The sequence below is a fragment of the Mustelus asterias genome, unplaced genomic scaffold (genome assembly GCF_964213995.1).
Source record: "Mustelus asterias unplaced genomic scaffold, sMusAst1.hap1.1 HAP1_SCAFFOLD_415, whole genome shotgun sequence".
NCBI classification, from domain to species: domain Eukaryota; kingdom Metazoa; phylum Chordata; class Chondrichthyes; order Carcharhiniformes; family Triakidae; genus Mustelus; species Mustelus asterias.
Genome location: NW_027590370.1, coordinates 1,508 through 24,336, shown reverse-complemented (window position 1 = coordinate 24,336; position 22,829 = coordinate 1,508). Strand labels below are relative to the sequence as shown.

At 43.9% G+C, this 22,829-nt stretch overlaps 1 protein-coding gene and 1 non-coding gene across 2 annotated transcripts in view; both read left to right on the top strand.

Annotated features, from left to right (window-relative positions):
- LOC144486614 (uncharacterized) overlaps positions 1-22,498 on the top strand; it is a gene marked incomplete at its 3' end in the record, with an annotated part of 66,510 nt that extends 44,012 nt beyond the window's left edge. The window contains exons 8-9 of the mRNA XM_078204660.1: positions 11,604-11,780; positions 21,694-22,498. Of these exons, the coding sequence (XP_078060786.1) occupies positions 11,604-11,780; positions 21,694-22,498 (982 nt within the window). The remainder of the gene's footprint in view (positions 1-11,603; positions 11,781-21,693) is intronic.
- trnai-gau (transfer RNA isoleucine (anticodon GAU)) lies at positions 5,266-5,339 on the top strand. Its single transcript has one exon. It is a non-coding gene; the product is annotated as a tRNA-Ile (tRNA).
- Positions 22,499-22,829: the final 331 nt, after the last annotated feature.

Below are 22,829 nucleotides of genomic sequence, written 5' to 3'. Positions count from 1 at the left end.
TTCAAGAAAGACTTAGATATAGCTTTTGAAGCTAAAGGGATCAAAGGACATGGGGGAAAGCGGAAGCAGGTTACTGAGTTGAAAGATAAGCCATGATCATAATAAATGGTGCAACAGGCTCAAAGGGCTGAATGGCCTGCTTCCACTCCTATTTTCTATGTTCCTATATTTCGACTGCAACTCTACTCCCCTAACTCCGCCATCCTCTTCCACATTCTATTAACGTTAAACAGTCTATCAATTTAAGTCTTGAATATATTGAAATGTTTGAGAATCAAGGACTCTCTGGAGAATTGCAAAGATTTATAACTATCCAAGTGAAGAAATTTCTCCTCAGTGTGTCAGTGGTTCAAGGCCCACTCTATGGCTTATGTAGGACATCAAGGCTGGCACGGTGCAGTAGTACTCAAGATGTGCTTCACTGTGGAAGATGCTTTCATTAGATGAGATAGAACATAGAACATAGAAAAGCTACAGCACAAACAGGCCCTTCGGCCCACAAGTTGCGCCGAACATGTCCCTACCTACTAGGCTTACCTATAACCCTCTATCTTACTAACTTCCATGAACTTATCCAAAAGTCTCTTAAAAGACCCTATCGAATCCGCCTGCACCACCACTACTGGCAGCCGATTCCACGCACCCACCACCCTCTGAGTGAAAAACCTATCCCTAACATCTCCTCTGTACCTACTCCCCAGCACCCTAAACCTGTGACCTCTTGTGGCAACCATTTCAGCCCTGGGTAAAAGCCTCTGAGAATCCACTCTATCAATACCCCTCAACATCTTATACACCTCTATCAGATCACCCCTCATCCTTCGCCTCTCCAAGGAGAAAAAAACTAGCTTTCTCAACCTATCCTCATAAGGCATGCCACCTAATCCAGGCAACATCCTTGTAAATCTCCTCTGCACCCTTTCTATGGCTTCCACATCCTTTCTGTAATGAGGCGACCAGAACTGGGCACAGTACTCCAGGTGGGGTCTGACCAGGGTCCTATACAGCTGCAGCATTATCTCCCGATTTCTAAACTCAATTCCTTTATTGATGAAGGCCAGTATTCCATACGCCTTCTTAACCACAGCCTCTACCTGCGATGTCGCTTTGAGCGTCCTATGAACCGGGACCCCAAGATCCTTCTGATCTTCCACACTGCCAAGCGTCTTACCCTTAATATTATATTCTTTCATCCTATTCGACCTGCCAAAATGAACCACCACACACTTATCTGGGTTGAAGGCCATCTGCCGCTCCTCCGCCCAGTCTTGCATCTTATCTATGTCTCGTTGCAACTGCTGACATCCCTCTACACTATCCACAACCCCACCAACCTTTGTGTCGTCAGCAAACTTGACAACCCATCCTTCCACTTCCTCATCCAGGTCATTTATAAAAATCACAAAGAGCAAGGGTCCCAGAACAGATCCCTGGGGCACTCCACTGGTGACCGACCTCCATGCTGAAAAAGACCCATCTACAACCACTCTTTGCCTTCTGCGGGCAAGCCAGTTCTGAATCCACCAAGCAATGTTCCCTTGTATCCCATGCCCCTTCACTTACTCAATGAGCCTTGCATGGGGCACCTTATCAACCGCCTTGCTGAAATCCATATAAACTACATCTACCGCTCTTCCCTCGTCTATGTGTCTAGTTACATCTTCAAAAAATTCAATTAGGCTCGTAAGACATGATCTGCCTTGGACAAAGCCGTGTTGGATCTTAAACTGAGACCCATCTGTCTGCTTGGGTGGAAGGAAGAGATCCCAGGACACTATTTGGAAGAAGAGCAGGGCGGTTATCCCCCATATCTTGGCTAATATTTTAATCATGATGTGGAGATGCCGGCGTTGGACTGGGGTAAACACAGTAAGAGTTTTAACAACACCAGGTTAAAGTCCAACAGGTTTCTTTGGTAGCAAATGCCATTAGCTTTCGGAGCCCTGCTCCTTTGTCAGATGGAGTGGATATCTGCTCCCAAACAAGGCACACAGAGACACAAAATCAATTTACAGAATACTGATTAGAATGCGAATCTTTACAGCTAATCAAGTCTTAAAGATACAGACCATGTGAGTGGAGGGAGCATTAGGCACAGGTTAAAGAAATGTGTATTGTCTGTGAAATGTGTATTGATCAACAGTTCCGATGCGCTACAACGAAAAACCGCACCGACCTCCTCAGAAGACAAACACGGGACACGGTGGACAGAGTACCCTTCGTCGTCCAGTACTTCCCCGGAGCGGAGAAGCTACGGCATCTCCTCCGGAGCCTTCAACATGTCATTGATGAAGATGAACACCTCACCAAGGCCATCCCCACACCCCCACTTCTTGCCTTCAAACAACCGCACAACCTCAAACAGACCATTGTCCGCAGCAAACTACCCAGCCTTCAGGAGAACAGTGAACACAACACCACACAACCCTGCCACAGCAACCTCTGCAAGATGTGCCGGATCATCGACATGGATGCCATCATCTGACTTGAGAACACCATCTACCAGGTACACAATACCTACTCTTGCAACTCGGCCAACGTTGTCTACCTGATACACTGCAGGAAAGGATGTCCCGAGGCATGGTACATTGGGGAAACCATGCAGACGCTACGACAACGGATGAATGAACACTGCTCGACAATCACCAGGCAAGACTGTTCTCTTCCTGTTGGGGAGCACTTCAGCGGTCACGGGCATTCAGTCTCTGATCTTTGGGTAAGCTTTCTCCAAGGCGGCCTTCACGACACACGACAGCGCAGAGTTGCTGAGCAGAAACTGATAGCCAAGTTCCGCATACATGAGGACGGCCTAAACCGGGATCTTGGGTTCATGTCACACTATCGGTAACCCCCACAGCTTGCCTCCTGGACTTGCAGAATCTCACTGGCTGTCCTGTCTGGAGACAATACACATTTTTTTAACCTGTGATTAATGCTCCCTCCACTCACATTGTCTGTATCTTAAAGACTTGATTAGCTGTAAAGATTCGCATTCTAATCAGTATTCTGTAAATTGATTTTGTGTCTCTGTGTGCCTTGTTTGGGAGCAGATATCCACTTCATCTGACGAAGGAGCAGGGCTCCGAAAGCTAATGGCATTTGCTACAAAATCATCCTGTTGGACTTTAACCTGGTGTTGTTAAAACTCTTACTATAATATTTTAATCCTCAGCCAAAGTCACAGCTAACACCCTGTCTATATCACATGGCTGTTTGTGGGCGTTTGCAGTGTGCAGTTGGATTGCCTACTTTACAACAGAGACTACACTTCAAAAGTAATTCATTGTCTGTAAAGCACTTTTGGGTGTCTGTTGCCTATGAAAAGTGCTGTATAAATGCCAGTATTCCCTTTTTTTGATCATGGTCTGAAATGGCTGAGCTAGGGGATTTTCACAGTAACTTCATTGCAGTGTGAATGTACTTGTGACTAATAACTAAACTTTAAATAACTTATTCTGAAAAAATGAATCCCTAGGGGGCGATCTTGCCAGAATTTGGCAAAGTGTCAGGCTCAGTCAGAAAACTGGTGTGAAGCTCTCCAGTTGCACAGACCAGTTTTCTTTCTAGATTTTGAGCCTATTTAAAGAAACAAGAGTGTGGGCGTACGCCGTCACTCAGAGGGGGCTGAGATTCCTGGAGCAGACAACAGACTCCTCATAGACCAAAACACCAGCTTTAAAGGGCACCCAATCAGAAATAAAAATAAACTATCCTTCCCCCCCCCCCCCCCCCCCTCCCAACCATGGAGGTATCAAGGGCTCTGAACCACCCTCATCCCCCACAATTATCGGCGGGATTTCAGTGAACACCAACCCCCCTCCTCCCCTCCTGCCACAATGATCAATGGCATTTCATCCTCCTCCCTGCTCTGTGACTGCTTTCCCTCTCCCCATAAATGAATCCCCACCCAACCCAGTCCATGAGGCTCCTACGAGGGTCCGGCCTTGGCACTGCACCCTGACTGGGAACCTGTCAATGCCAACCTTTACATTGGCAGCTGTACGTACCTTTGCACACCCAGAGGTATCCCTCAGCAGGTTTATGCTTTTAAAAACCCGTCGAGAATCTTGTGACGTCCCTTCAGCAAGGTATGATTATACTGTGAGGAGCGATCGTGTGGCGAGGGATCTAGTTAATTTATTTATTAAAATCAGGCTGACTACATCACTGACGACGGGCGGGGAAAATCAGAAATTGCAATCTTGTCGGCAGTCCCTCGCACAGAGTGTCGGGGCTCAGGATTCCACCCTTAGAATCTCCAGGCGACAGAAACAGACTCTCAGTATCTACTATCTATCTATCTATGACAGTTAATTTCCAATTTTTAACGATATACATGCTAATCACTCATTGTCCATCTTCCTAACTGAGTATAACAAGTGTAAATATATCCAAACCTTTCAAATGGTCTCTTCCTCTAGGTAACACCATTAGTTTTCCATTGCAGCTTGCCTTCTGCCTTCTCCTGTCTTTTGTAAATCTGTACAGCAAATTATGGCAAAAATCTGCAAATCAAGGATGCGTGGTGGTGCGCAGGAAGTGGATACAAAGCTTTGGTTTTCATATTATGATTTTTGCTTTTTTCTTGTATGTAATGTGGTACTCTGCAAAATTCAGATTTTCTGAAGCTCACTATCAAATGATTTTCATTCCAGTTCCACCCTTCTGGGTCTGTTAAGCAATCAGTTATGTAGCAATTGTAGCCACTAACAAATAATTCCCAATTGAACACTGTTATCTGTAGCCTTTCTCTTTTAGAAGTGCTGTTTCTATTTATATTGGCTCTTGTCGTAGCCAGTTCGAGTTAGGCTTATCTGATGATATTTAAATGTTCCCCGTAAGCTACCTCTAGACCACTTAATCATATGCGTTTTGCTTTCTTACAATCTTCCCCAAATTTTATTTGTTAAATTTTGAAGAAATTTGTAAATATTATCCCCCTACTCTTAAACTTAAGGTTCTAATGCAGACTGGAATTTGTTAATAATGGCCAAAATCTTCTTTCCTCGTGTGCAGCTGGGATTTTCCAGTACTGCTAAGAGTGAATGGAGTTTTGGCTGGAATGCCAAATTTTCCATTCTTGCTCGCAACAGGTCCCGCTATGGATGAGATTGGAGAATGCTACCCAGTGTCTGGAATGCTAATTTAAAAATGAGTTCATGGTGTATGGATGTCATTGGGAAAGCCAGCATTTACTGCCCATCCCTAGCAAGTGCAGTGAGCCACTATCTTGAACTGCTATAGTCCTTGAGGAGTAGTCCAGTGGGCCGGTTAGCTCAGGTGGTTAGAACATGGTGCTGATAACGCCACGGTCGCGGGTTCAATCCCTGTACTGGCCACGTGTTTACCCGTGACTGCGGCTTCTGGCGTCCTCGGTGGAAATCGTTTTTGGGCGGCACGGTAGCACAGTGGTTAGCACTGCTGCTTCACAGCTCCAGGGACCTGGGTTCGATTCCCGGCTTGGGTCACTGTCTGTGTGGAGTTTGCACATTCTCCTCGTGTCTGCGTGGGTTTCCCCCGGGTGCACCGGTTTCCTCCCACAGTCCAAAAGATGTGCTGGTTAGGTGCATTGGCCGTGCTTAAAAAAAAATTGCCCCTTAGAGTCCTGAGATGCGTAGGTTAGAGGGATTAGCAGGTAAATATGTAGGGATATGGGGGTAGGGCCTGGGTGGGATTGTGGTCGGTGCAGACTCGATGGGCCAAATAGCCTCTTCTGCACTGTAGGGTTTCTATGATTCTGAGTCCACTCACAATGCTGTTTGGGGGGTTGTTCCAGGGTTCTGACGTGACAGTGAAGGAATGGAGGTATAGATCCAAGTCAGGATGGAGCATGACATGAAGGGAAACTTGCAGGTAGTGGTGTTCCCATGCAGCTACTGCTCTGGTGTTGAGGTTACGTGTTGCTGACGAAGGAGCCTTGGCAGGTTGGTGCAGTGCATCTTGTCAATGGTGCACACTACTGCTACAAAGCTGCAGTGAAAGCCAGCATTGGAGTGAATGGTTAAGGTGATGGCTGGGGTGTTCCTCAAACAGGCTGCTTTGTTTTGGATCATGTCAAGATTCTTGTGCACTGCTGGTGCTGCACTCATCCAGGCAAGTAGAGACTATTCCATTATACTCCCGATTTGTGTCTTGTAGATAGTGGACAGGCTTCCGGATGTTGAGAGGTGAGCTACTGGCCAAGGAACTCCCAGCCTCTGACTTGTTCTTGTAGAATTTATAATGTAGTATTAGATGACAGTCCAGTTCAGTTTGTGGTTAATGGTAATCCCTAGGATGTTGATAATGGAGGATTCAGAGATGGTAATGCCATTGAATGTCAAGGGGAGATGTCTAGCTTCTTTCTTGTTGGAGAGAGTCATTGCCTGGTATGGTGAGAATGTTACTTGCCACTTAACAGCCCAAGCCTGAATGTTGTCCAGGTACCCTGAGGAACTCCCATAGCAGCGTCCTGGGACTGAGATGATAGGCCTCCAGCAACCACAATCACCTTTCTTTGTGCCAGGTATGACTCTAACCAGTGGAGAGTTTTCCCCCTTGATTCACATTGATTCCAGTTTTCTTTGGGCACCTTGATGCCACACTTGGTCAAATGCTGTTTTGATGTCAGTTGCTCAAACTTTTTCTTTTAAGTGCCCAGAAAAGGATGAAATATATTTTGAATGTCTAAACTGCCATTCAGTGTTAGTTCTAATGTGCAAAAGAATAGAAGTCATCTGTTCTTTTTATTCCAGAAAATCATTTAACGTTAACACACTGCCCTCAGTAATAAATTGTATTTTACTGTGTGTGAACTATTCTAAAGCATGATTCATAACATTATGTGTGGTTGCCCATGATCAGTTTAACAGTTTCACATGAGGCTTAATGGACCATTGCCAGTTGTAAAGTGAACACTTGCTTATTGTATTTAATATTGAGCTGTCCTGAATTAATCTCGTAGAATTAGGGCAGATCCCAAATTAGCCTGAGGCAGTCAACATGATGAGGAGTCATGCAACCTACCTGAAAGACATGAATGGAATAGATCCTCTGTTTTGGGTTATCCCTTATCCATAATCTCTCTCATTGAGATTAGATTTTGGGTTAAGAGGAATGAAGGCACTACAATACAGTCCAGATGGTGCAGGAAGAGTGTGAGCATTTTAACTTTAAATAGACTGTGCGTTTGCACAGCTTTTAAGAAGGTGGGAAATGCCACCTATAGATTTTTAAATTCATTCGTAGGACATGGGCGTCACTGGTTGGCCAATATTTATTGCCCACCCCTAGTTGTCCTTGAAGGGCAATTGAGAGTCAACCACATTGCTGTGGCCCTGGAGTCCCATGTAGACCAGACCAGGTAAGGATGGCAGATTTCCTTCCCTAAAGAACATTAGTGAACCAAATGGGTTTTTCCGACAATCGACAATGGTTTCATGGTCATTAGTAGATTCTTAATTCCAGATATTTTATTGAATTCAAATGCCACCAACTGCCATGGAGGGATTCGAACCCGGGTCCCCAGAACATTAACTGAGTTTCTGGATTAAGTAGTGATAATACCACTAGGCCATCACCTGCGAATGGTTATGTACACATTTTGGTGATTATAAAGAAAAACATTTTAAACATTTGTAAAAATTACTGTATCAAGAGTTTACATACAGATACCTAATTTACATTATTTCACAATCCTTGTGGGAGGGCACATTGATGCCTTAGTTGCATATGTTGGGAACTACGTATCTATAAGATTTGAATCAGGTTGGCCTAGATTGTTGGGATTCAGTTGAGCTGGGCATAAGATCTCCTGTCTAACGGGATTTCCACAAGAAAGCATCTCCAGCCAAATAACATCGCATTTCTTTGACTTTTAACCTTGAATTTAACCCTGAAAATTGTGAGGTGACAAACTTTGGAAGGAGTAGTTTGACAAGGAAGTATTCAATAAATGACATGACACTTGGTAGTTCTGTGGAATAAAGGGACCTTGGCGTGTTTGTCCATAGATCTCTGAAGATGGAAGGGCATGTTAGTAGGGTGGTGAAAAATACGTATGGGACACTTACCTCTATCAATCGAGGCATAGATTACAAAAGCAGGGAAGTCATGTTGGAGTTGTATAGAATTTTGGTGAGTCCACAGCTAGAGTACTGTGTGCAATTCTGATTGTCACATTTTAGGAAGGATGTGATTGCACTGGAGAGGGTGCAGGGGAGATTCACCAGGATGCTGCCAGGGATGGAACTTTTAAGTTATGAAGAGAGGTTGGATAGTTGTTTACATTGGAGCAGATAAGACTGAGGGGCGACCTGATTGAAGTGTTCAAGATTATGAGGAGCAAGGACAGAGTGGATAGGGAGTAGCTATTCCCCTTAGTTGAAAGGTCAGTCACAAGAGGACACAAGGTGAGGGGCAGGAGGTTTACGAGGGATGTGAGGAAATACTTTTTTATCCAGAGGTGGGGATGGTCTGGAATGTTCTGGCTGGGAAGGTGTTTGAAAAGTACCTGGATGCGCATTTGGCATGTCATAACATTCAAGGCTATGGACCAAATGCTGGGAAATGGGATTAGGTGGGAGGTCAGGTGTTTCTCTCGCATCAGTGCAGACTCAGTGGGCCGAAAGGCCTCTTCTGCATTGTCTGATTCTATGATTCTAATGGCTAATAAAATGTCATTGCCTCTTTCACTCGGGCCCAACACAAACCACATATATTTTATATAAATTATCCTTGGATGTAACAGATTTAAAACCTGTGGCAAATGGAAAACAATGGGGCAGATTTTTTTCTCCCAAGGGTAGGAGACGAGTTCGGGACTGTTGCAGAGTTTTGAACACAGCCCTGGTTGGGCACAAGTAGTTACTCTTTGTGATGTTCTTGGGGCACCGCCTTATTTGGCCCAGAGACAGGGTGGCTATCCGATTGAGGAGGTGAAATCTTGAAGCTGGAGGCCCAAGCAGTGGTCATACGACTCCAAAGGAAAAGCCAGTTGAAATAGACGCTAAGTGGAGGTGGTCTCTCTCTCCAATTTTTTCAATTTTAAAATAATGGATCTTGCAGCCAGGCCATCACTTGTATATGTTGGGTGTGGAAGGGGAGGGTGTACTGTACATGGTGGCCTGAATGCAGGCAGGCAAGGTGGGTACTGATGGAAAGCTGCCTCCAGGTATCTAAACAGGCCTTAGAGACCTGTGAAAATTTGCAAGCTGACTGGAAAGTCCCAGACAGCCACCTTTTAATTGACCTCAATTGGTTCTTATTGAGCTGTTTTGGCTACCCACTGCATGATAGCCCTTTCGCCCTCGTCCTGCCTCTGTAATGACCTAACCCATAGGCAGGAAGAAATTTGGAGGTGGCATGCCAGTGGCGGGGCTATTTTTAGCTCCTGACCACCTATGTTTCTGACCCAAGTAAGGGCTCAAAGGTCAACCCATAGCTTCTGAGATTGTGTAACCATTAGAGCATCAGTCGAGATCAAAATGCTTGCTTTTGTTCACTTGCCCAAATTTGGTGAGTATAGAAGATTATGGGTTGATCTGATTGAGGTAGCTAAAAGGAGAAAAGGATTTGATAGGCCAGATACAGATAAAGATTGAGGGAGCATAATCTTAAAATTAGAACTAGGCCATTCAAGGGAAAAATCAGAATTTTTTTTCACTGAATGGATGGTAGGAATCTGGAATTCTCCCCTTCAAAAGTCTGTGGATGCTTGGATAGGTGGAGCTTTCAAGATTACAGTCGACATATTTTTGTTAAATGCGGAAATCGGGATTTTGAAACTTAGGCAGTTAAAGGGAGTTGTGGTACAGTTCAGGCGTGATCACATTGAGTAGTGGAACAGGACTAGGATTCAGGACTGGGATAGAGTGTCTTCCCTCTATCCCTATGTTACCTGGGAAGACATCGGGTGGAATTATCCGGCTGTTCACGTCTCGTCGCTGCTGCAAACTAGCCCGGAGAATTTAGCGCTTAGCCAAATCCGTGTTCACTGCAGCAGGACCAGAGAATCCCGCCGGTGTGACCAGCCAGAAAATTCCGGCTATATTGTTGCAGGCAAGTCAGTCTAGTTCTGAAAAGATGCCTCAAAGAAGGAAATTTACAATTCTCGCCAGCCTAAAGACCTTTTGAAACTCTCAGTGTAAACTCAGTTTGTGAGTTTATTGCCTTCATTATACAACCTAAAGAACAATTACAGATGTGGACTGAAGGTTCTCCATCTGGAAAGTTTGCAGTATCCAAATTCTATTCAACTACAATATACCGTTCAGTGGGGAGCGAGAAGTAACCCAGTTCAGTAAATCATTGTATTATGGAAATACTAAAAAAGAACTAACGTATGAGTAGTTCATTTTTGAGTCCTCGCTGGCATTTTCCAAGATTGATGTGTGATATTCTTGAAAATAAAAAGATTGCAGGGCTATGGGTAGAAGTAGAGGAATGGGACAAATTTGATAACACTTGGATGGACTGGTTGATCATCTTCTGAACCAAAGTGTTCTACACATGCTATTGTGAAGCATCACCAGGTGAAAGTCGAATAGGTTTATTTGGAATCATGAGCTTTCAGATTTCCAAAAGCTTATGATTCCAAATAAACCAGTTGGACTTTAACTTGGTGTTGTGAGACTTCTTACTGTGCCCATCTCAGTCCATCTCCACCTCATTGTGAAACATGCTAAAGTTACTCCATGCCAGTGTCTCACTTTTCTGAGCATAATACTTGGTCAAAAAATTCCTTGGTGCATAAAGATTGGTGAACAAAACTGTGTTGGGTTTGAGGTGTTCTTGGAAGCCTGTTACAGCACTCAAATCTTTCCAAACCTGTGCTTTCAGCAACCTTTTTGAGCTCCATCCGAACAGCTGTGCAGGGGCATAGTTAGCGATTTGAAGTTTGTAAACATCAGCTGATCTCGTTCAGCGCTGCCTAGGAAACCAAGCATCTGTGGCCCACTGCCCCTGGGATGCCCCTGGGATTCAAACACAGGTGTCAACCTGGTAGATATTGCTGTGCCTACCTCGCCTGTCCTTGGGATAAGCATAGGAAAACAAAATGCGTTGGCTGGATGAAACAAAATGGTGGCCAATGGCTCTCCAATTCATTCCTTCAATGCTGTTTAGATGTGTTCAAACATTTGATGAGTCCCATAAGTTTCTGTACATCCAATGCAGCTTCCTTAACCTATGTTCTATTGTTACCATCCAATAAGCCTAAAAAGGTCCTACTTTGTCAGTGCTGAATTGCAGTATTTAGTTTGTTGCCATCGAATAAGCCAAAAGCGGTTCTACTTTGTCAGTGCTGTATTGCAGTGCTTAGATTGTATCACAAGAGTTCACTAAAGCATTTACTGTCTAATTAATTCAAACGGGTCCAATTACAATTATCTAATAATTCAAATTAAGCACTAAATTCCCATTTTCCAATGTTATTTATACTGCTTAATTAAAACTGTGTGGCAATTGTAATTTGTAGTGCAGCAAAACACTTTGAATTGTCAGTTATATACTGCGTAATGTGGTGGTTAAGACGTTGATGCCAATACACCAAATGGAATTCTATTGTCCTTTTTTAAAAGAGAAAATGCTCTTCATCTTGTATATCCTTTTTTACCTTGTTTCAGATACTATGTGCAGTTGCGTAAAGGAGAACTATCTTTTCAGCGCCTCAGTCTTGGTGACGTGAGCGAGCAGTTGGGCTTAACTCCGAATGTGATTTACTTGTCAGATGGTAACGCAAGCGTACACAAGGAGGTGGGAAACAGATCCTTCACTGTGATCACAAAGAAAAACTGCTACTTGTAAGTGACTTTTATTTTGTGTGTGCCACATTGATAAACCATATTGATAAAGTCAGCGGCAATCATTTTCTGCTCAGAGCTCTCCAGAGTAACATTTTACTCCCAGCTATGTTCGATCCTACTAAAGGAGGCATTAGAGAATTTTAAAATGCATTCTACTGAATAGAAACTGGATACATTGGCCCTAATGGGACAAATGAGGGAACCAAGTGCTGCATGAGGTCAACAGACTTGTGCGCTGTCTAGCATTTTATTTTTGTATTAGTTAAGTCCTTGACCTGTTGGTTCTGTTGCTGTGTACTGAGTACAATAAAAGGTTACTGCATGGATATGGCCATATCCACTGAGGAGATGGTAATCCCTTTCTGGAAATTAGGAGTGATGGTTTTAAGATACTGTCGATAGTTTCAGTGTGCTCCCATACAGAAATGTTCAATAACTAGAACGGGTATTAGAGTACCCATCATTTCAATGAGGTTCCTGTCAAGACTAATACTTTCATTCACGAGAAATCTAATCCATTTATTGAAGTTTGAGGAATCTCGTCCCGTTTTCTCTAAGCTTCAGCCACATGTAGCGTCTATTCTTGAAGGTGCAGAGTAACTGGAGCTCCTCCCCCACTTAAACTGCACTATAAAGTTTCAGTTTGAATTGATGAAACTTGCAAAGCACTCAAACTCTCATCACCTTGTTTCAATGACAGTGTTTCAGTTAAAGTTGTCTTCATACTCTTTAAGTTCTGAAGAGAAGTCATACGCACTCGAAAAGTTAACTCTGTTTCTCTCTCTACGGATGCTGCCAGGACCGCTGAGTATTCCTAGTATTTTCTGATTTTATTCCATACTCTTCATTGCTGTTTATACTCTTTGATTCACTCCCAGCAGGGAGGTCTCAGTACAGCTTTACAAAACATTGGTTAGGCTACAGATGGAGTATTCTGTGCAGTTCTGGTCGCCACACTGTCAGAAGGACATCATTGCACTGGAGAGGGTGTAGAGGAAATTCACCAGGTTGTCTGGGATGGCAAGTTTCAGCTCTGAGAAGAGACTGGATAGGCTGAGTTTGTTTTCCCTGGAGCGGAGGAGGATGAGGGGGGATCTAATAGAGGTATACAAAATTATGAGAGGCATAGATAGGGTGGATTGTAAGAATCTTTTCCCCATGGCAGTTCCGACGCACCACAGCGAAAAACCGCACCGACGACCTCAGAAAACAAACACGGGACACGGTTGACAGAGTACCCTTCGTCGTCCAGTACTTCCCCGGAGCGTAGAAGCTACGACATCTCCTCTGGAACATTCAACATGTCATCGATGAAGACGAACATCTCGCCAAGGCCATCCCCACACCCCCACTTCTTGCCTTCAAACAGCCACACAACCTCAAACAGACCATTGTCCGCAGCAAACTACCCAGCCTTCAGGAGAACAGTGACCACGACACCACACAACCCTGCCACAGCAACCTCTGCAAGACATGCCGGATCATCGACACGGATGCCATCATCTCACGTGAGAACACCATCCACCAGGTACACGGTACATACACTTGCAACTCGGCCAACCTGGTTGTCTACCTGATACGCTGCAAGAAAGGATGTCCCGAGGCATGGTACATTGGGGAAACCATGCAGACGCCTCGACAACGGATGAATGAACACCGCTCGACAATCACCAGGCAAGACTGTTCTCTTCCTGTTGGGGAGCACTTCAGCGGTCACGGGCATTCAGCCTCTGATCTTCGGGTAAGCGTTCTCCAAGGCGGCCTTCACGACACCGCAGGGTCGCTGAACAGAAACTGATAGCCAAGTTCCGCACACATGAGGACGGCCTAAACCGGGATCTTGGGTTCATGTCACACTATCTGTAACCCCTGGACTTGCAAAATCTCACTAGCTGTCCTGTCTGGAGACAATACACATTTCTTTAACCTGTGCTTAATGCTCTCTCCACTCACATTGTCTGTACCTTTAAGACTTGATTAGCTATATTAGCATTGATTTAGCATTCCAATCATCATTCTGTAACTTGAGTTTGTGTCTCTGTATGCCCTGTTTGTGAGCACATCTCCCACTCCACCTGACGAAAGAGCAGCACGCTCCGAAAGCTCGTGGCATTTGCTACCAAATAAACCTGTTGGACTTTAACCTGGTGTTGTTAGACTTCTTACTGTGTTTACCCCAGTCCAACGCTGGCATCTCCACATCAGAGGTGTCTAAGACTAGAGAGCATAGACCTAAGGTGAGGAGTCAGTGGTTTAGAGAGGATGTGAGGAAAAAATCTCTTCATCTAGAGGGTGGTGGAAATTTGGAGCATGCTGCTTGAGAGGGGGGACGGAGGCAGATATTCTCACAACATTTAAGAAGCACCTGAACAAGCCCTTAGATCACCAATGTATAGTAGGCTGTGAACCAAATGCTGGTAAATGGGACCAGTAGAGATGGAATTTGATGGTTGGCATGGACATGGTGGACCGAAGGGCCTGTTTCTGTGCTGTATGATTCTGACTCTCTGATATTCCAGCACTAAAGATTATTCCTGATCAAAGATGCCTTACTGCAGTTCACATACTTTACCCAATGTGGCTTCAAACATTTTAGGAGACAGTGTTAGGCCACTTTGGACAGACAATTGAATAAAACTTGGATGACTGTTTAACAGCACCACCTTTTGACAAAAACTTGAAAATGACACTATCTCCAAAGGGAATATATATGAACAGTTCTTTGGAGAATTCAATTTTTAAAATATAATTCTGTGGTATAAAACTTCAGCACAAGGGGGATCCCACAGCAATATCATCCATTTAAGCTTACATGGTGTTGTTAAAACTGAACTCGGCTGTACAAGTTGTTGAGTCCATAAGCTCAATAAGTAATGATTCATGCAGTGCTAGGGATCTAGATCGCCATGATGTAATTCTACAGTGCAAATTTCTCTGGGTTCTTTCAGTGGAACATGGTGAATATTCTATATCATGGTGACACCATGAATGCCCAAATAGATGGTGTTGCCATGGGATCCCCTCTCGGCCAGCTCTCTCAAACATCTTTGTTGGTTTTCATGAGAAACTTGTCTTTGATGGAATGACACCTAACCTCCTACCTCTTGCATATTTCTGATGTGGTTGATACGTTTGCTAGGTTCAAATCCATGGCTGCATGTAATAATTTCCTTACATATCTTCCCAAGCTCAAATTCACCTTTGAAATGCAGCAGTCAAATTAACTCCCTTTCCTTGACATTCTAGTTGAGAAATCGACTAGGGAGTTCGCTGCCACAGTCTACCGCATGCCTACCTTCACTGGTCAATATACACGTTTGGATTTTTACAATTCCACACACTAAAAGATTGGCCTTCTTGGCAATCTTGTAATTAGGACATGAACCAATAGCTCGCCAGGCAAGCTTGGGCACATTGAGGACATCCTGCGAGATAATGGCTACCCTGATCAGATCATTTTGTGCTGTATAAAGCGCAAACTCATGAACGGGCCTAAGGCCCTGAAAAGTTCCAGATTACTCTGGAAGGGCAAGGTATCACAAAAATAATGAGCACCAGGTGAATCTAGCTGTTTCACGCTGCTCCTATACAGTAGAAACATGAGTGATATCCAGAGAGACAAGGTAAGCGAGAAAGGAACGAATATGGGAAATGATAAACAGACCATGACAGGAAGGGACAGATAGGACAAATCTAACAGTAAATCAGCAGACAAGGCCAGATATTACAAAGTTATTAAAAGGACAAAACTTCAGGCTTTGTATCCAAATGCGCATAGCATTTGAATCAAAACAGAAGAACTGATAAGATAAATAGAAATTAGTACGTATGATCTGAAAGTTATTACAGAGACATGGCTACGAGATGATATAGATTGGGGCCTGAATATTATAAACATAGAAATTAGGAACAGGACCATTTGGTCCTTCGAGCCTGCTCTGTTATTCAACATAATCATAGCTGATCCTATTTCTCAGCACAAAACTTCACCTCTCTCCCTATACTCCTTGACACCTTTAGTGTCTAGAAATCTATTTCCATCTTAAATATATTTAGTGATTTGGCCTCCACTGCCTTCTGTGGTAGAGAATTCCACAGGGTCACCACCCTCCGAGTGAAGAGATTTCTCCTCAGTCCTAAATGGTCTACCTTGTATCCTGAGACTGTGACCCCCCCACAGCCAAAGGAAACAACATCCCTGCATCCAGTCTGTCTAGCCCTGTCAGAATTTTATACACTTCAATGGGTCACCTCTCATTCTTCTAAATTCTAGCTAATAAAGGCCCAGTCGATCCAATCTCTCCTCGTATGACAATCTTGCCATTCCAGGAATCAGCCTGGTGAGCCTTTGCTGCATTCCCTCTATGGCAAGTTTATCTTTTCTTAGATAAGGAGACGAAAACTGCACACAATGCTCCAGGTGTGTGCTCACAAACGCCCTATACAGCTGCAGTAAGACATCCTTGCTCCTGTACTCAAGTCCTCTTGCAATGAAGGCCAACATACCATTTGCCTTCCTAATTGCTTGCTGTACCTGCATGCTTGCTGACTGGTGTACTAGCACACTCGGATCCCTTTGTACATTTCCCAGTCTCTCACCATTTAAGTAATAGTCTGCCATTCTGTTTCTCCGCCTGAAGTTGGTAACTTCATTTTTCCATGTTAAACTGCATCTGCCATGTATTTCCCTCCTCACTAAATTTTTTCAAAAGCTTTCTGAAAATCCAAATGCACCACATCCACTGGCTCACCTTTATCTTTTCTACTAGTTACGTCCTTAAAAAACTCCAGTAGATTTGCTAAACATAATTTTCCTTTCACAAATCGATGTTCATTTTGTCTAATCCTGTTGACATTCTCTTAACTGTCCTGTTATCTCATCTTTTATAATAAACTCTAACATTTTCCCTATTACTGATGTTAAGCTAACTGGTCTGTAATTCTCTGTTTTCTCCCTCCTTTTTTAAATAGCAGGATTACATTTGTCACACTCCAATCCAGAATCGACAGAATTTTGGAAGATGACAACCAATACATCCTCTGTTTCTATGGCCACTTCGTTTAGTACCCTGGGATGTAGGCAATCAGGCTCTTGTACCTTGAAGAGTGACATATAGGAAGGACAGGAAGTTGGATGGGTAGATCTGTTAATATTAGCATATTAGAGAGGGATGACCTAAGTTCGGGCAATCAGGATGTAGAGACAGTGAGGTTTGAGATGAAAAACTATAAAGGCAAGAGGACACTTGTGGGAGTGGTGTACAGGCCCCTCAATCGTGACTACGTAGTAGAACAGAGTATAAAAGAAGAGGTAATGGGAGCTTGTCAGAAGGTACTGTAATAATCGTGGGGGATTTTAATCTGCATAAAGATTGGAAGAATCAGATGGGCAAAGGAGTTCATAGAATATTTTTGGGATAGTTTCTTAGAGGACATTCTGGAGGCAACCAGAGGACAGACTATACTGGACCTGGTATTGTGCAATGAGATAGGATTAATTGATAACCTCATTGTGAATGCACATTTACGTAGCAGCGACTATAATGTGCTTGAATTTACATTCAGTTTGAGGGAGAGAAGAGTGCATCCAAGACTAGTATTTTAACTTTAAATAAAGGCAATTATGAGGGAATGAAAGATGAGCCAACTAAAGTGAACTGGAAAACATGCTTAAGGGATTGATCATTAGTGACAGACATTTAAAGGGATATTTCAGAATATACAGAATAAACACTTTCCAATGAGAAAGAAAAATTCCAACTGTGGCCATCTGTGATTAACTAAAAATATTAAAGTAGTAAATGGCGCATATGAATTTCAATGCCAGCCTGATGCTAGGTATGTAGACTGAACATCTCAAATACTGGCAGATCATACTAAATAGCATGTTCTTTCTGCTGCTCATGACAGGCAAGGTACAGACCAGCCCGTGCTTCCAAATCTCAAAACACTGAGTAAGGCAATATTGCTAAATAATCCTCAGTGTGCTAAGAATGTGTACTGACAATCAATTTAAAATTGCCTCGCAGTGTGGTGCATTTGCGTGTACCAGAAGCTACATATATTAATACACAAGATCCTGTTCTTTGCAGACAGAAAGAACACGTACACACATTGCACCTGTTTCAGCTAAACAAATTCTTAGGGCAGTGCTTTGACCAATCAGAGTCAAGCTGCTTGGTTTAAATTTAAATCAATGCTGGGCAGTGAGCTGTCAGTCATCATCAAATGGTGCGTTCTCTATGGCAACACCTGAACCAATCAGAGTCCACTTGCGAGCCAATTAGCACTCTCTTTTACAGTAGAAATGTGTTACTTCCGTTGGATTTGTATTCTTGCAAAATGTCCTGATGAGTGCAAGACGAAAAGCTTCAACAAATTGTGTCTTTTTTTCAGCAAGATTCTACTGAGTGTGTATTAGAACATTGAACAAAACTGCTGAGTGCATCAAGAACCCTGGTGCTTTTCCTGTTTCTGGTCCCTTATTCTCCCCTCCCGTTTCAAACCTCCTCTCTCAATCATGCATGATATTTTCCCCCTTTCAAGATTCACTAGTCAATTCTCCAAACAATCACAGTAAGGTCCCAGTAAAATGATGATGCTTACTGGTGGCATCTGGTTACAAATATTGTCCGATATATATGCAGTATGAATATTAAGAGCAGCAGCAATATAATGCAGTGTTAATTTGTATGCACTCTATAGATGATCCCACTGTGACTGTTAAACAAACCTGAGAGTACAAATTTTACTTTATCAGCATTGTGCAATATTGTTAACTTGACAGAAAAATATCCCATTAGTTATTTGTAACATTGTGTAGACAGTTTCAGTGACTGCCTCAGTCTGCAGGAAGATGTTCTGAAAATGACATTAAATTCACATTTGAGGGAAATATTCAATACTTATAGTGGGGGAAGGGGGCGACCTGTTCAAACACAGTCGTTCGCTGATCGGGGGACCTAACATTGAGAAGTAGGAGGGCCCACTGAGAACCATCCCCCTACCCTTTCTCCTGACCTCCTCCCCCTCCCCTAGTCAGCACTCCTTGCGGCCCCCATCCCACCCTCACTGATGGCTTGGGTTTCTCAGCCTCTGGTGGTGCTGCCACCACTTCTGTTTGATCTGACAGGCATGGGAGAGAGGATAATAGCTCTCAGGAGGAAGGATCTGATGAGAATTTAATTCCAGCAGGCCTTGTCCAACAGAAGTGATGCAGGCTCCTGCCAGTTGTTTAGCTGATGGGTAAGACCCCATAGCCGACATTAAAATTTTCCCTTGGTGTGTATTATACTCATCAGAGTGGAAATAGCAATATTTGAAACCAAAGCTAGCTTTGCTGCGAGTGAAGATCGAGCATTAATTCATTTAGGAACACAGGAAGTGAGTCTACATCCTGTTTTGCTGTACTCCTGGTTTTCATACAGTGCAGAAGGAGGCCATTCAGCCCATTGAGCCTGCACTGACAACAATCCCACCAAGGCCCTATCCCCGTAACCCTGTGTGTTTACCCTGCTAATCCCCTGACATGAATGGGCAATTTAGCACGGCCAATCAACCTAACCCACACATCTTTGGACTGTGGGAGGAAACCGGAGGAAACCCACGGAGAGAAGGTGCAAACTCCACACAGACAGTGACCCGAGGCCGGAATTGAACCCGGGTCCCTGGCACAGTGAGGCAGCAGTGCTAACCATTGTGCCACCATGTGTTTTCATTTTCTTACTTTTTTTTGTTGTGGCCCAAAATACTCAAACCCGGTACATCAACCCAGTATGTCATAAGAATTGTGTCTGCCTTCAGACACAATCCAAAATTAACCTACTATTTATATGCTGATTTAAAATTAACAATGGATCCAGCATGATTTGCCATTTGCGGAAGAGAATCCCAAATTTATAGCACCCTTTGTGAGTAGAAGTGTTCCCTAACTTTAGTTCTGACAGGCCCAGTTTTAGTCTATGTCCCTTAGTCCTCGACTTCTCAACCAGCAGAAGTAGCTTCTCTCTATCAACCCCGAGGGGAATTAGCACCCATTCTAATATTTATGGAGGAAAATAAGTCACATTAATAACTGTGCCCAGTGAAAGGGTTAACAGAGACAAATCAGAAAAGCCTACACAATGGGCCTGATTTTACCAAAACGGGCGCGAAATCGCGGTAAAGTTGGGCGTTGGGCCTTTAACGCAATCTGCACCCGAATCTGAGCAGATCGCACCTTTACCGACACCTGATTCGGGCGCGGGTCCGGCCTGCACCCGAATCGGGCAGCCCGACGATTTAAATGCATTTGCATGCAGTTAAATCGACTTAATGAACCATGCACCCAACTCTACTGCCAAATCCCACTTTACCGTCTTCTGGTCCGATCCGCGTCCGCGCTGTTACCGACCTGCAAAATAAAAGTCTGAAGTCGCCGCTGCAGCCTCCGAAGAGTGGTGTCAGAGACTGCAACAGCTCCCTGACCCAGGTCATCCTCTGGTCGGGGGTGGGGGGGTGGTGGGAAGAGGGGAGGGGGTGTGACGTCTCATCCCGTGATGGGGGGGGGGAGGAGCTGTGGGAGGGGAGCAGGTGTGACTGATCATCCCCTGGGGGGGGGGGGTGGAGAGGGGGTGTGACGTCTCTTCCCTGTGGGGGGTAGGGGTGTGGGAGGGGAGAGGGTGTGACCGATCATCCCCTGGAGGGGAGGAGGTCTGATGTCTCATCCTCTGGTCGTGGGTGTTCCGCTGCCAGTCTGCGGCCGATCCCTCCTGGCACCATCGCTGGTTCACTACCAGCCACATCCATCTCTCCCATTCTCTTGCACCTGCAGGGAAGAGTAACCTGTGGCTGGTAGTGTACCAGTGATGGTGCCAGGAGGCATCGGCCGCAGACAGGCAGTGGAACCCCCCTCCAGGGGCTGCAAAGAGGATTCCAGGCGCGGATCTATTTGACGCCAGATCCGGCACTTGGACTCAAAATGGTAAAATTCCCCCCAATGTTTAACAGCAAAATGGTGAGCAGCTAGTTCCAGATACCTGACCTTCAGATAACGAAGAGAGAAAGATACTATGCTGGGAGAAGGCCTTTAAATCATGCATTGGAAAAGGGAGTGATCCATGTTCTAATGACCAGACGCAGTTGGAATGCCTAAAGATAGGGGAAAACAATACTCAGTTGAGGCAAGTAAAAACCTCACGTCAGTTGGATATTATAATTAAGCAGGGAAAAGGTGATTGATTGATTTTAAAAACTGTACTTTCATATGATGTAATCTTTTATGATTGGATGGAGACAACTCCTGTTCTTTTTATTGGTATATATTCATTACTTGTAATCGAAGCTGAGACCTTAATTGCCTATGTATTTCTGAATTTTTCATTCTGAACGGTCTGAATGATTTCATTCAGAGTCCTGTAGCTATAGTTTTTTTTAAATAAATCATCTTGAACCACTATTACTTTGTCTGGCTACTTGAGGGGAAGAATGGTTTTAAACACAGCAAGAAAACCATTGTAACGGCCCCTACCATCCCCATCAGTTCCCATTAATATATTGAAAAACATTGATCATATCACCCCTCAATCTTCTAAATGTCAGGGAATACAACCCTCTTTGTGCAATTCTTCTCCTAGTTTTTGGCCCTTGAAGTCCTCGTATCATTCTGGTAGCTTGTACTGCCTCCAAGGCCACCATATTTTTATTAAAATGTGACGCCTTGAACTGCTCTTATATCCTAAGTGTGATCTAACTATAGCTTTGTATATCTGAAACATAACTTCTCACACTTTCTATACTAGGCCTCCAGATATCTCAAATATGCGTAAGTCACCATATAACTAGGGCACGTCATTCTGAAGCTATTTCTTTCAAGAAATGTTTATGCGACTTTGATGCACATAATAGTTCATTCATTTTTTCCTAATCTTAGATTCCGAATACCAGTCGCTGACCAGTTGCAACATACAGAAGATTTAGCCAAATGCCGGGATGAGTGGATTGATGCTATTGATAAGTGCTGTCTGCACTGGAAGCGTTTATCACAATCACAACTTCTTTTGGAAAATAACTTGCTTGATGTTTTATCAAATGTACCATCCACAAAGGAGCCTACTGATCAAACCATGTTAAAACGACCTGATTCACCTACAGACTCAAAACAGGAAGACGAAGAAGAACAAAAAGAGGATGCAGAAAAAGAGGCAGAGGGGGAAGCAAGAACAGGACTTACTTCAGCAGTTAAGAAAACCACTGTAGAATCACCTTTAGAAAGGGTTGCACAGAAAGATGCAGGAAAAGAGGCAGAGGGGGAAGCAAGAACCGGACTTACTTCAGCAGTTAAGAAAATCACTGTAGAATCACCTTTAGAAAGGGTTGCACAGAAAGATGCAGAAGAAGAGGCAGAGGAGGGAAAAGGAATGGATGTCACTTCAGCAGTTAAGAAAGCGACTGTAGAATCACCTTCAGAGAGGTTCGCTCTTCCCCTTGTCATCCCTCATCTTCCAGATCCAACTCTACCTCCCTCCCACCTACTGGCATCAGCTAGTCCTGTACCTCCTCCATTTTCATCACCAGCTAGTCCTGTGCCACCTCTACTACCGGCACCAGTTCGTCCTGCACCTCCTCCACTACCGGCACCAGCTATTCCTGCACCTCCTCCACTCCTACCGAAGAAATCGAGAAGTAGTCTGAAGAAGATGAAAGCATTCCATTGGGATGTAGTTGCCCCAGAAAAGGTCAGTAGTTTCAATAATCCCTGTTACCTCTTACTGTTGCATTGTTGTGTTTAATCCAATCAGCAGCTGTGTCGAGGGATTTGAAGACATGTTTTCAACAGTACCTTACTGTTATTGTAGTAAGGAGGGATGATATTTTGGAGGGGGCATCAAATGAAGCTTTGCAGGTAGAGCTTAAGAATAAAAAAGGGGCAGCCACATTGTTAAGTATTGATTATAGACCCCCCAGATAGTCAGGGGGATATTGATGAGCAAATATGTGCTCAGTTTGTGGAGGTGTGTAAAAACAATAAAAAAGGGTTATTATATTCGGTGATTTCAACTTTCCCGA